Source organism: Amphimedon queenslandica, unplaced genomic scaffold, assembly GCF_000090795.2.
Source record: "Amphimedon queenslandica unplaced genomic scaffold, v1.1 AMPQUscaffold_13297, whole genome shotgun sequence".
Lineage (NCBI taxonomy): Eukaryota > Metazoa > Porifera > Demospongiae > Haplosclerida > Niphatidae > Amphimedon > Amphimedon queenslandica.
This window is the reverse complement of record NW_003546467.1, coordinates 143,340-154,298: the sequence shown is the minus strand read 5'-3', so window position 1 is coordinate 154,298 and position 10,959 is coordinate 143,340. Positions and strand designations below refer to the sequence as shown.

Below are 10,959 nucleotides of genomic sequence, written 5' to 3'. Positions count from 1 at the left end.
TCTAATTTTAATGTATCTGCTATTGTTCAGAGCTTGTTTCTATAAGCACATTCCCAGCATGCTGTCTAGAATGAGCATTGGGCTGTTGTTTATGCTAACTGTTTCCATCTCAAGAATGTTCATTATAAAGTTTACTCTTGAACCATCACATGTTTATTCAATTTTGCTATTACCACAAATACTTGAGGGAATATCATTTGCTTTTATTGTCCCAGCCTCACTGGAATTCACCATAGCTCAGTCGCCAGTACACAGTAGAGGAGTGATGGTTGGAATATGGTATGCTTCATGGGGTGTGGGCTATTTTTTCAGCAGTGCTGTACGCTTTTTATTTCATTGCGAGAATGAAAACCTGTGCTCTAAATTCTACTATCATCTGACTACTGTTATCATTGCTTTTATAATTTTGGTGGGTTTTGTTGTAATGGCTAGACGTTATAAGCATCGTGTGAGAGAGAATGAAGTTAATATTGTTCTGATAGTTGATCGTCATTATCAAAAATACATGGAGCAAGAAAGAAAGGCTCTGAAGTAGATTTTGTTAATTTTGTGTGTATTTAATTTTTGTGTTGTTAGTGTATCAAATATAAAACATTTATAATAGCTCTCTTTCATCCTCTCTTTTTGTTCTGAGCAAAATACAGTTACATATTTTGACTAATTTAATTTCAGTTTTTAAATAATATATATGGTTTACTAAAGTTCAGTGCGTTCTATCATTAGTAAGATTCAATGTTTCAGTAAGCAGTATTTTAATGAAAACGTAAGAAGAGGATTAAGATATTTAATAGTTGAATCTGACTTATTGAAAACAAAGAACCATCATAAAGTTATAGAGTATGTGTATGGTGGTTACTTTTAGTATTATGCATCCACATGCATTGCATTTAAATGTAATAGAGATACTAGCCAGGGTCTAATTTTTTATGCATTTATTAGATCAGCAAATCTTAAAATTAAATTTTAAAAAACTAGTAAAAAAGATTTTTACTATTATCGGAAGACAAGTGATTATTCATAAATAAACCTAAACATTGATAAATTAATTTCTATGGAGTGGGACATTGAATGTTTTAAAGTCAGACGCAACATAAACTTCATTTCCAAAAATTTCCTGAGCTTCTTTCAACAATTTTTCAACTGATTCTTCATTTTCCTAATGAAGATAAGTAATGCCTGATATAAATTAAGGCTGGCATAGCAAAAAAGACTGACAAAAAATACAGTGTCTACTAATTATTTTTCAAAATTATGTCAAATAAGACTGATTTACACCACATTGTCTTTTAAAAGGAACAAGAGGTACAAAGTTCAAGTTTATTGCACTACCTATAGATTTTCTAAAATACAGTCATATTTTATTGTAAAAACACCTATTGCAATGATTTATAGTACCAAATACCGAAGCATCTTAATTTTGTTGATATACAAGCTGTAAACAGAATTCATTATAATAGATACATAGCTAGTACATGCATCAATACAAGCCTAATAGAAGCCCCAAGGTAGTACCACCTGGCTGGCTGTAATCATTATGAGTAAAGGCAGGTTTACAATATTACGCTAGGCTTGATGTTATGTTGATGCTGGAGTTGAATTTGGTTCAACTCTAGTGTAAATCATGCTTCAAAAGGTCAAATGGCACATACTTTTGATTAAAAATTGACAGTACGCTGGCCTAATGTCATATTGTAAACCCGCCTTAAAATCATCACAGTGAGAAAACATACTTCGAGTTCTTCATTGAGGTCTTTGTATCTTTGACTAAAATGAGTTAGTATTAGTTTCCGTGCTCCAATACTGAGTGCAAACTCAGCAGCCATACCTGAAAATGTCAGTTGATCATTCAAACTCATTGACACAAAGGATCGTACTAGGGGTTGAATGTCCATTCTCAACACACTTCTCAAAGTGTGAATTTTCATTAGTGGCTTCATGTACAAGTACATCAGCATTTTTTGCTATTTCAGCTATGCGGTAACTATCACAGGTATCACCTAGTATAACTACAAGGGCTACAATCATAATTATTATTGTTTTTATCATACCGATTTTCCTTCCTTTTTCTGATGGCCCAATGACATCACTTGGTGTAATCTACAAAAAATATTAGTAATTATTCAAATTGCAAAATGTACATGTAGTAATTATTCTAGGGCATTTTTAAACGTAACAAATTTTAAGTAGACATTTTTGGCCAAACCTATAAGGGTTTTCCACAAAATTTTAGCATAGTGCTCATGCAGCTTCTTGCCAGTGGATTGTCCAGTTGCTCAAAATTGGGCCAAAGACCCTGCACTATAGTGTCTAATATCTATGCTATAGTACAGGAAGGCCATGTAAATGTCTATTGTATTGCTTGTCAGCTCATACCGTATAAGTGGTTTTTTTCGAGGGTTGCAAATTTAGCGAATTTCGTAGATTCCCTCCTGATTTGCGAAATTAAAATCTGTGAAATCAAATTTTAGCAGATTTCGCGAAATATAACTCCCTAAAAAAACACTTATACGGTAAATCACATGCTGTTTAGCTCACTTAGTATGCTTTGTGGAAAAACCCTGTCATTCTAATCTGTAAATCACTATACTTTTTGCATTGATAAGCCCCAATGTAACTATGTAAACATTACTTTTAAATGGACAGTACACTCACAGTATTGCCAGATGGTGTAATGACAGTTTCACCTTTCTTTAATTTACCATATATGGGGCCAGGGGGTATACCCAATTCCTTAAGCCTTTCAACTTGGAGTCTAAAATAAATAAACAGAGTATATGACATAAGAATAATATCACTATTTGCTAATAACTCTCACAATAAATAAGGAAATATTAATACTCACTTGCCAGGTATATCATCCTCAATGGTAACATAACCAAATGTTGTTACTCTGTGTTTCAGGTGACCTGCTAACACTTTTAATGGCCCAGATATACAGCTAATTGTATGTTTTAGGAGAGATAATTATGAATAGGTATAAGGTACAAAAATAATTAATAAGATTAATCAAGAGTTTGCATAAGTTATTATTGATAAGTAAGAGTTAGCATAAGTTTATTAATAAAGTGAGTACATTACTACTTACACTTCCCACACTCCACTGGCATTTGGTCTAATCTGACATGGTTGCATTTCATTTGGATGAAGAACACTATCTGGAACATAATGAGGATTCCAGTTCTAAAACAAAAAATGCAGAAACAATAGAACTAAAGTAATAAAAGGATATTTATAAATAAGGTGTACATTTACAAAAGTAGCAATACAATAATGATAATAATGCAGCAGTAATAATTACTACGATTATTTACTTCATTACGTACAATTCCATCAATGTCTGATGGGTTTGTATCAGTCAGTAGCTCATGTACTCTATATTTGAAGGCAAGAAAAGAGCGTGAGAGTGAGAGAGTCGTCCTTAAATAATGACAGAGACCATATGGTCCATATATATCCACTGGGATGTGACATCTGTCAGCATTTTGATTTATAGTACATAAGAGACCAGGAAGACCAAACAACTAAAGATCAAAAACAAAAGTAAATTAAATCAGTACTGCTATAATAACAATAATGAAGCACCTGTAACCTATAAAAAAGTATGGCTTCACTAATCACTATATATAATCTACACCAAGAGTTCATTATTTACAGTAAATTATATTCCCCATTCTCACATGGTCTCCATGAAGATGAGTTATAAATATTTTCGTGATCCTTCCAAGACGAACTGTACTTCTCATTAACTGGGTCTGACTACCCTCACCGCAATCAAACAACCAGCAACCACCCACCTCTGAGTTGAAGGGAAAGGAAATAAGAATAGTGGGTGGAGGTGTGTGAGTGAAACCATAGATAGATCTATGGGGAAACACATAAGTACAAAAGAGGCTATTTTTACCAGATCTTAATGCAATACAGGAGGCTCCACGTACTGGTGAAGGATATGCAGATCCTGTACCAAGAAATATTAGCTCAATAGCCATTGATAATTTCAGAATCCCTGCTCTCATCGGCTTTCATCAACATTAACACTAGTGTGGCCGTGGAAAGGGTTTGGCTCCACCTTTAATTTACCACTCCTCTAATTTTAGACTTCTTCTCTAGTAGCCGAGTAGCTCGGTATGGTCGTTCCTATTCTTCTTCGTCGTATGTTCCTGGTGTCGTTGTCACTGTGTGTCCTTGTCCCAGTATTCTGGATACTAATGAAAAGGGAAGACAAGCTAGAAAGTATCAGTACTCGTACAGGTAGTACAATTAGGAACATTAACCGAGACTCTCAACCATTGATTGACTCCTTGATGGTGAAAAGTAGTGACAGACCAGTAGTTAACAAATCACATGTTGAGCCTGGAGTCTTAGTACTGTATAAATACAGGTCTAATTCAGAGCTCAAGATTGTGAGGAGTCTACTCCAAGCTCATAGGATACAGCACGAAACCTATGTAATGTCAACTTCACGTCATATACCAAAACTGGTTCGTACTGATCTGCCAGTCATAGTTGGAAGGTATAGACTGGTAATAGTGCTGGACGTTTTTAATTTTATATCCGAACCCTCAATCCATGAACTATTCACAGAATACTGTCAGAGATTCGATGCTGTTATGATACTTGTGGCTAGTGGTAAGGAGAAAATCATTACTTCTGTACTGGGTAAACAGGTGTTTGAGAATGACATTAACCTTCTAACGTTATCACAGTCTGTTCACATTAATTACCTTAAAGTCCATCAAGCAGATGACTTTGTTTATGCTAAGGATGGAGGCGAGTGGAATTGGAAAAGCAATGATAGTAGCCTGATTAGTTTCCTGCCTCATAGAATCTCACCAGTAACTGGAAAATCAGTGCCTTACAGTCCCAAAGTAATAAGTAAGCGAATTCAAGTCCTGGCAAGTGTACATTTTCTTCATAATGGGATTCAACGCACTTTGCCTGTTGCAATTATTGATCGGAACTCAACTGACGGTGTTCAAAGAGTGTTCTTTGGGACACCGATGTCACTTAGCATAGCTAAACTATTATTGCTGGATGTTATGCACATGTTTTCTAAGTCATATTCAATCATGAGACTATCAAAAAGGAGGTGGATTCAGATTGATATTGATGATACGTTTGTAGCTCCACTAGGCTCAAAGATGACTGATAGTGATGTAAAAGTAAGCTAGTTATACTTTTATAACTTTTATTTGAAAATTATAAATGCCTGTATGATAGATATATTCGTAACATTAGTAATTATTGTTATTAGTTATAGAGTAATATATCTACTAGTATTTGAGTACTAAATTATGTCATTAATTAGATGAATAGTGAAGTTTGAATTCCATTTAGGTATTACTAAAAGCTCAGCAGACTTTTCAGAATATTATACCTGGCTTTAAGTTTAATCTTGGATATTGTGGTGAACTTTATCGTGTTGGTCTTCCATCAGAGACGAAGGGAGACGAGATGTTAGTATCTCATTCAGAACAATTCAATTGGTTTGGTCATACATTTGCTCACACAAAAACTCATACATTATCACTTAATGAGCTACACACTTTAATGAAGCTGAACCAACAGTTTGCTAAGGTACAATAATGCTGCCTTATGCATGCAATTTTCAAGTAAATCTTGATATATATTTAAGCTTAATTGTTACCTGGTACGTGCACTATACTATTCCTTTTTTATTTCAGAACTATAGCATCACTGTCAATTCACATTACTCAGTGTCACCACATCACTCTGGCATATATCCAATACATGAGCCACTATACACAGCTTGGCGTGATGTCTGGGACATATTAGTGACTAGCACTGAGGAATATCCTCATCTTAGACCAGATCACATGAGAAAAGGATTCATTCACAGTAAAATTAAAGTAATATTGTATGCATTATAATAAAAGAGATAAATTTTGGAAGAGTAATAGTGTGTAAAGTTTGTTAATATTAAAATTAATAGAAATTGAGAATTTTCTGAAGTTTATACACCCTTTCACAAAATGGTCTAACTGCCAAAATAAAGCATTGTCACAAAAGTTATTGTTTCAATTATCCTTTATTATTGTTACATGTACATGTAAATGTCATGTCATATACTCTTTATTACTGCAGGTGTTACCAAGACAAACATGCCATTTGTTTACTCATATAACAAAGTATGAAGACATCATTGGTGGGAGAGATCAACTGATTGCATATGCAGAAGGAGATGTTTTTAGTACTATCTTATATAATCCTGTTAGTCAATAGTTTGTGTATGCATGAATGCATGTACATGTATTTATTGGCCTCGCCTAGCTTTACGTAGGCGAGGACTAGGTACTACTGTTGTCTGTCTGTTTTTCATGTGTAACTGTGCCAGGGTTTTCCACAAAGCATGTTTTAAATGAGCCAAACAGCATGGCATTTGGAGCAACTTTAAAAATTCATAAAAATGCAGTTTTGATTGGAACGGGCGTCATATTTCTACAGTACACAAGTACATGTATGTGTATTTAAAAATTTTTTAATGAAAAATTCTCTTATTGTATTCTTGACAAAATTTGGCTAAAAGGGGCTTTGATCCAATTTTTGAGAAACTTTAAAAATTTGCAAAAGTTCTAATTTGATTGGAATCACTTTAAACTTTCTACACAACATAAGTACATGTATATGTATCATAAAATGGAAAATTTTCTTTTTGTGATTTTGTTCAAATACCCTGTACTATGGTATAAAAAATTACTGGGTCTTTTGCCCAATTTTTGAGCAACTGATAACAATAATTATGTACATGTATATTACAATAGGTATCAATTTTTATGACTCATTCCGGCAATTATGCAAAGGATCATTTAGCATTGGACCTTTTCAGTTTGCTGTTTGACTTCATTAGAAAATGGACTCAAATTGAATTGGTGACTGATACTCCAATTAATCTTGCTAATGCTTACTTTGAAATATTTCCTGAAGATAAACAGCCAGTGTGGACAGTAAGTCAAAAAATCATATTTTTATGCTTATGTTTTTATTAATACAATTTTTATTACATGCTTATAATTTCTGATTCATGTTTATTTCCTGATGTGGATTATCTATACATTTTAATATTGTCTCATTTTATTTTTGTTTTGATTGGAATGTTTTGTTGACAAATATTTGTAATTTTCTAGTCGCCTTGCCAAGACAAGCGTCATATGTCCATCTGGTCTGGCAGAAATTGTAGTCAGCTACCGTCACTTGTAATACTTGGTCCACAGAAGTCAGGCAGCACTGCATTACACTTCTTTTTAAAACAACATCCTCGATTATTAACTAACCCTATGACAACTCATGCTTTTGAAGAGGTCCAGTTTTTCAGCAGTGATTTATACTACAATAAAGGTGTGGATTGGTGAGTATTGATATATGTGTGTATGCATGAATGCTCTATACTTTATTGTATTTTAATACTGCAGGTACATATCTAATTTTCCCACTCCTAATTCTACTTCCACTGGGACTTTAGTATTTGAAAAAAGTGCTACATATTTTACTCACTTATTAGCCCCAGAGCGTATGCGTATGTTGATACCTAAAGCTAAACTGGTTGTTATATTAGCAGATCCTATTAAGAGAGCTTACTCGTGGTATCAGGTATGTGTACTATGTAACACAACTTTTATTATCAGACACGAGTATATGTAATAGTAATAGTAAAAATGTCACTAATAGTAACTATTTTGAATTCAAGGTATGTATTGTAATAGTGTTTGTAATATAATTTGAGATATCTGTCAGTATTTTAACCAAGGGACATGATAACTTAGGGGTGGGGCATGGGCTAATTTGTTGCACCTCTCAGACCTCTGAGTTTAAGGGGAGAGGCATGGTGTTTTAGCAGAAATTTCTACAAAAAAATTCCTTTTCTGGTGCAATGTATTGTAGAGAGTTTGACTTGTTTTTAATCAAGATTAGATTTTTTATGAGTTTTTAAAGTGCTCAAAAACTAGGTCATAAACCCTGTACTATAGGACATTATGTTCTGCCTAATATCATCCAATTTTTTTTAGAACTCTCTATTGTATTACAATTTCTGATACATACTGCATATACTTACATTGTCTAATAATTTTGGATTGATTCTGATCTCAAAACCATCAAAGTTGGATTTTTAGAGTTTTACCAAATACATGTACATGTACATAGTATTAAACAGGACTTTTTACCTTCTGTTAATGCATAGTACAGGGTATTTTGTGAGGAATGGCTAAGAGAAATTATTTTTTATTTTTATTACATTATCTGGTGCATATGTTGTCTAAAAGTTTGAGCTTATTCCAATGTTTTAAAATAATTTTTTGGAAAGTTAACCAAAGACACTGTACAGGGTATTTTGACTAGGAGAAAAATTTTCCATTTTCTGATGCATACAATTATGAGTAAAAAATTTTGTGGGCATGTTTTTGTCATAAGCTCTTAAATTTAAGGAGATTAAATCTTGCATGTACATGCATTCTATAGATGCACATAATATTGTTACATTTTCTAAAGCATATAAATGTTCTTATGTGTCACAATATATGTCTCAAAGTTTGAGCTAATGTATCACATGACTGTTTATATAATTTTCATGATGCAAATCATGTCTCAACGAATTTAAATTATTTTTATATATATTTTTACACAGCATGTCAAGTTTCACAATGATCCAACAGCATTGATCCACAACTTTACATCAGTTATTAAAGCTAGTAGGAAGAATAGCTCGTCTCAGAATCTTTTGAATCTCAGATCACGTTGTCTTCTTCCTGGCATATATCATGAGCACCTTGAGAGATGGTTAGAATACTTTCCTCAGAATCAAGTTAGTTATTTTAACGAAACATTTGCACTTTGCAATGATAGTAATAGGTAATATTATTTACCTCTGTCTTATTGTAATTATAGATTTATTTTGTTGACGGTGGTGAACTTGTCGATAATCCTATTAATGTTCTCCTTGGTCTTGTGGAATTCATTGGTGTAGAATATTTGGATTTCGGCAAAATACTTAAGTTAGTTAATGTAACATTTCTACACAAGTGGTAGGGTCTAATTTTTAATCTGTTGTTGGATTTAAATTCTAATGATAACTATAAATATCAAGTACAGTCTACACACAATCTAATTCAATGATTTATGGGAGATCATACAAATATGCAAACTTGGTTCTTTTAAAATTTATTGCCTGTAAATTTTTTGCAATAAATATCTTTTGAAATTTTATTATTAATTTTATTACTATTAAATTTTGTTAGGTTTAATCCCAAGAAAGGATTCTACTGTGTAGTATCAAGTAGCAAAAGAAGTAGAACTATCTGTCTTGGCAGAAGCAAAGGACGACAGTATCCAGCACTATCAAAAGAAAACACTCAGTACCTAGAGCGATATTATAGTGCTCATAATCGTAAACTTTATCAAATGTTAATGAAAATGTCTAGAAGGCCACCAACATGGCTAATGGAGGAAGCATCTTATAGGCAAATAAATTAATTGTTTCATTGACTCTCATTCAATTATCATTCACTAATTTCACTTTGCTTTTAAAATTCTAGATTTAATACTATATTATTGAACAGAGCAAATGCTATTTCTTCCTTTATCCAAGTGTCTAGATCCTTTATTCTAGGGAGGGGCATTGTGGTTTAATTAGGCCGGTTGGCCTGAGGCCAGTGCAAATTGCAAACCATTATAGACCACCCTAGGCGTGAATTGGAAAAGTTATGAATTTCATTAATTTTATATACGGTATCTGCCCACACATCATAATTGGCTGCCATTTTGGTTGGCAAGTTTATTATTGAATTCAATGGAGGCACGAAGAAAATGCCTCACTTACCTGCTGTAGCTCTATCAATAGCTAAAAAGCGCTTGTTATAAAAAAGAACAGCTGCCTATAAGCTTCTCCTGTCAAGGATTTGGTCAAATTTGCTCCAGAATTCTTAATACAGGTTTGTTTTTATGTTGGCCCGTTTGTTCTCCATTGAAAGTTGCCAACCAAAATGGCGGCCGAAATTTATTTCATCCTAAACCACGCCTTACAACCGTAAAAGTTTCTAATAATCTTCCTACGCATTCAATTCTCGCCTAGGGTGGTCTATAGAAATTAGCATAGAAGATAATTGTCCAAATCGCGCACTTGTTAGCTAGGACTGCTTTCTCGACTGGACTGCTTCACCTACACTCAGCGAAGAATAACCAAATTGGCTGAATTTTTCATTATCTGGTAAGGTCATTTTAAAGAAATCACGGTGACCATGAATCATGATATCGTGTATGATGCATGCTTTTAGTGTACTGCTGCAATTATCACTGCTGTGCTTTTCATTATAGGCTCCATAATGTATTGTGCTTCAATACATAAAAAACTAACATCACTCTAAAGACCTTACGGCTCCTATGTAACTGGGGGTCAAGCCTCACTTCCATTACCATCTCTTTCAGTGAAGGGTATGACTGATCCAGTACTAAGTCTACCATTGACAAGAGCACAAGCTCAAGATATCATATGTGTTGCTTCACTAAGACATACACCATATGGAGGTGGCTCTCCAGCGACACCGGGAAGAGGAGAGCCTGGAGAGGATGCTACTGTGTCCACACATTGTTATCAATTGGATGCTGATCTGAAGTTCACTATCAAAAATCCAAAATGGTCTAAGTCTTTACAAAAAAGAGTCATCAAATAGAAACAGACTTATCATGTGGGTCTGACTCCATCACTTGCAAACTCGATAAACTATTGCTGTGTGAACCTGGAGGGTTCTTCAAAGTAATGAAATTATATTACTCTAATAAAATTCATAGTATGACTAGTGTAGGCATTAATTTTATTTATTATCACCTGTAGAAAATGCATGTATAGTTCTATTGGAGCGGCCTATTAGCAGCTATTTGCGGTGCATGCATGGCAAGCTGACTTTGTATGCATGTAGATTTAATACACAAACCTTGCAACATCAAATACAC

General features: G+C 33.8%; 2 protein-coding genes and 1 long non-coding RNA gene across 4 annotated transcripts; 2 read left to right on the top strand and 1 right to left on the bottom strand.

The window, feature by feature from the left end:
- Positions 1–963: 963 nt before the first annotated feature.
- On the bottom strand, positions 964–4,037 carry LOC105313476 (zinc phosphodiesterase ELAC protein 1-like). 2 transcript variants are annotated; one of them, XM_019998975.1, is made up of 10 exons: positions 3,902–4,037; positions 3,678–3,861; positions 3,324–3,521; positions 3,086–3,180; positions 2,843–2,938; positions 2,653–2,752; positions 2,049–2,097; positions 1,875–2,006; positions 1,731–1,825; positions 964–1,156 (listed from the first exon to the last, which is right to left on the bottom strand). In XM_019998975.1, exons 2-10 carry the CDS (start codon positions 3,741–3,743, stop codon positions 1,043–1,045), a joined length of 945 nt encoding a protein of 314 aa, XP_019854534.1. In that variant the 5' UTR covers positions 3,744–3,861; positions 3,902–4,037; the 3' UTR covers positions 964–1,042. The 2 variants fall into 2 exon arrangements, with proteins under 2 accessions (XP_019854534.1, XP_019854533.1); XM_019998974.1 differs by having other exon boundaries at positions 3,678–3,796.
- Positions 4,038–4,044: 7 nt separating this feature from the next.
- LOC100632000 (bifunctional heparan sulfate N-deacetylase/N-sulfotransferase-like) lies at positions 4,045–9,597 on the top strand. Its single transcript, XM_019998973.1, has 10 exons — positions 4,045–5,159; positions 5,335–5,574; positions 5,682–5,867; positions 6,103–6,228; positions 6,780–6,962; positions 7,143–7,363; positions 7,428–7,605; positions 8,639–8,815; positions 8,899–9,005; positions 9,249–9,597. Exons 1-10 carry the CDS (start codon positions 4,125–4,127, stop codon positions 9,481–9,483), a joined length of 2,688 nt encoding a protein of 895 aa, XP_019854532.1. The 5' UTR covers positions 4,045–4,124; the 3' UTR covers positions 9,484–9,597.
- A 196-nt stretch (positions 9,598–9,793) lies between these two features.
- Positions 9,794–10,665, top strand: LOC109583557 (uncharacterized). Its single transcript, XR_002185578.1, has 3 exons — positions 9,794–9,941; positions 10,082–10,216; positions 10,324–10,665. It is a non-coding gene; the product is annotated as an uncharacterized LOC109583557 (long non-coding RNA).
- Positions 10,666–10,959: the final 294 nt, after the last annotated feature.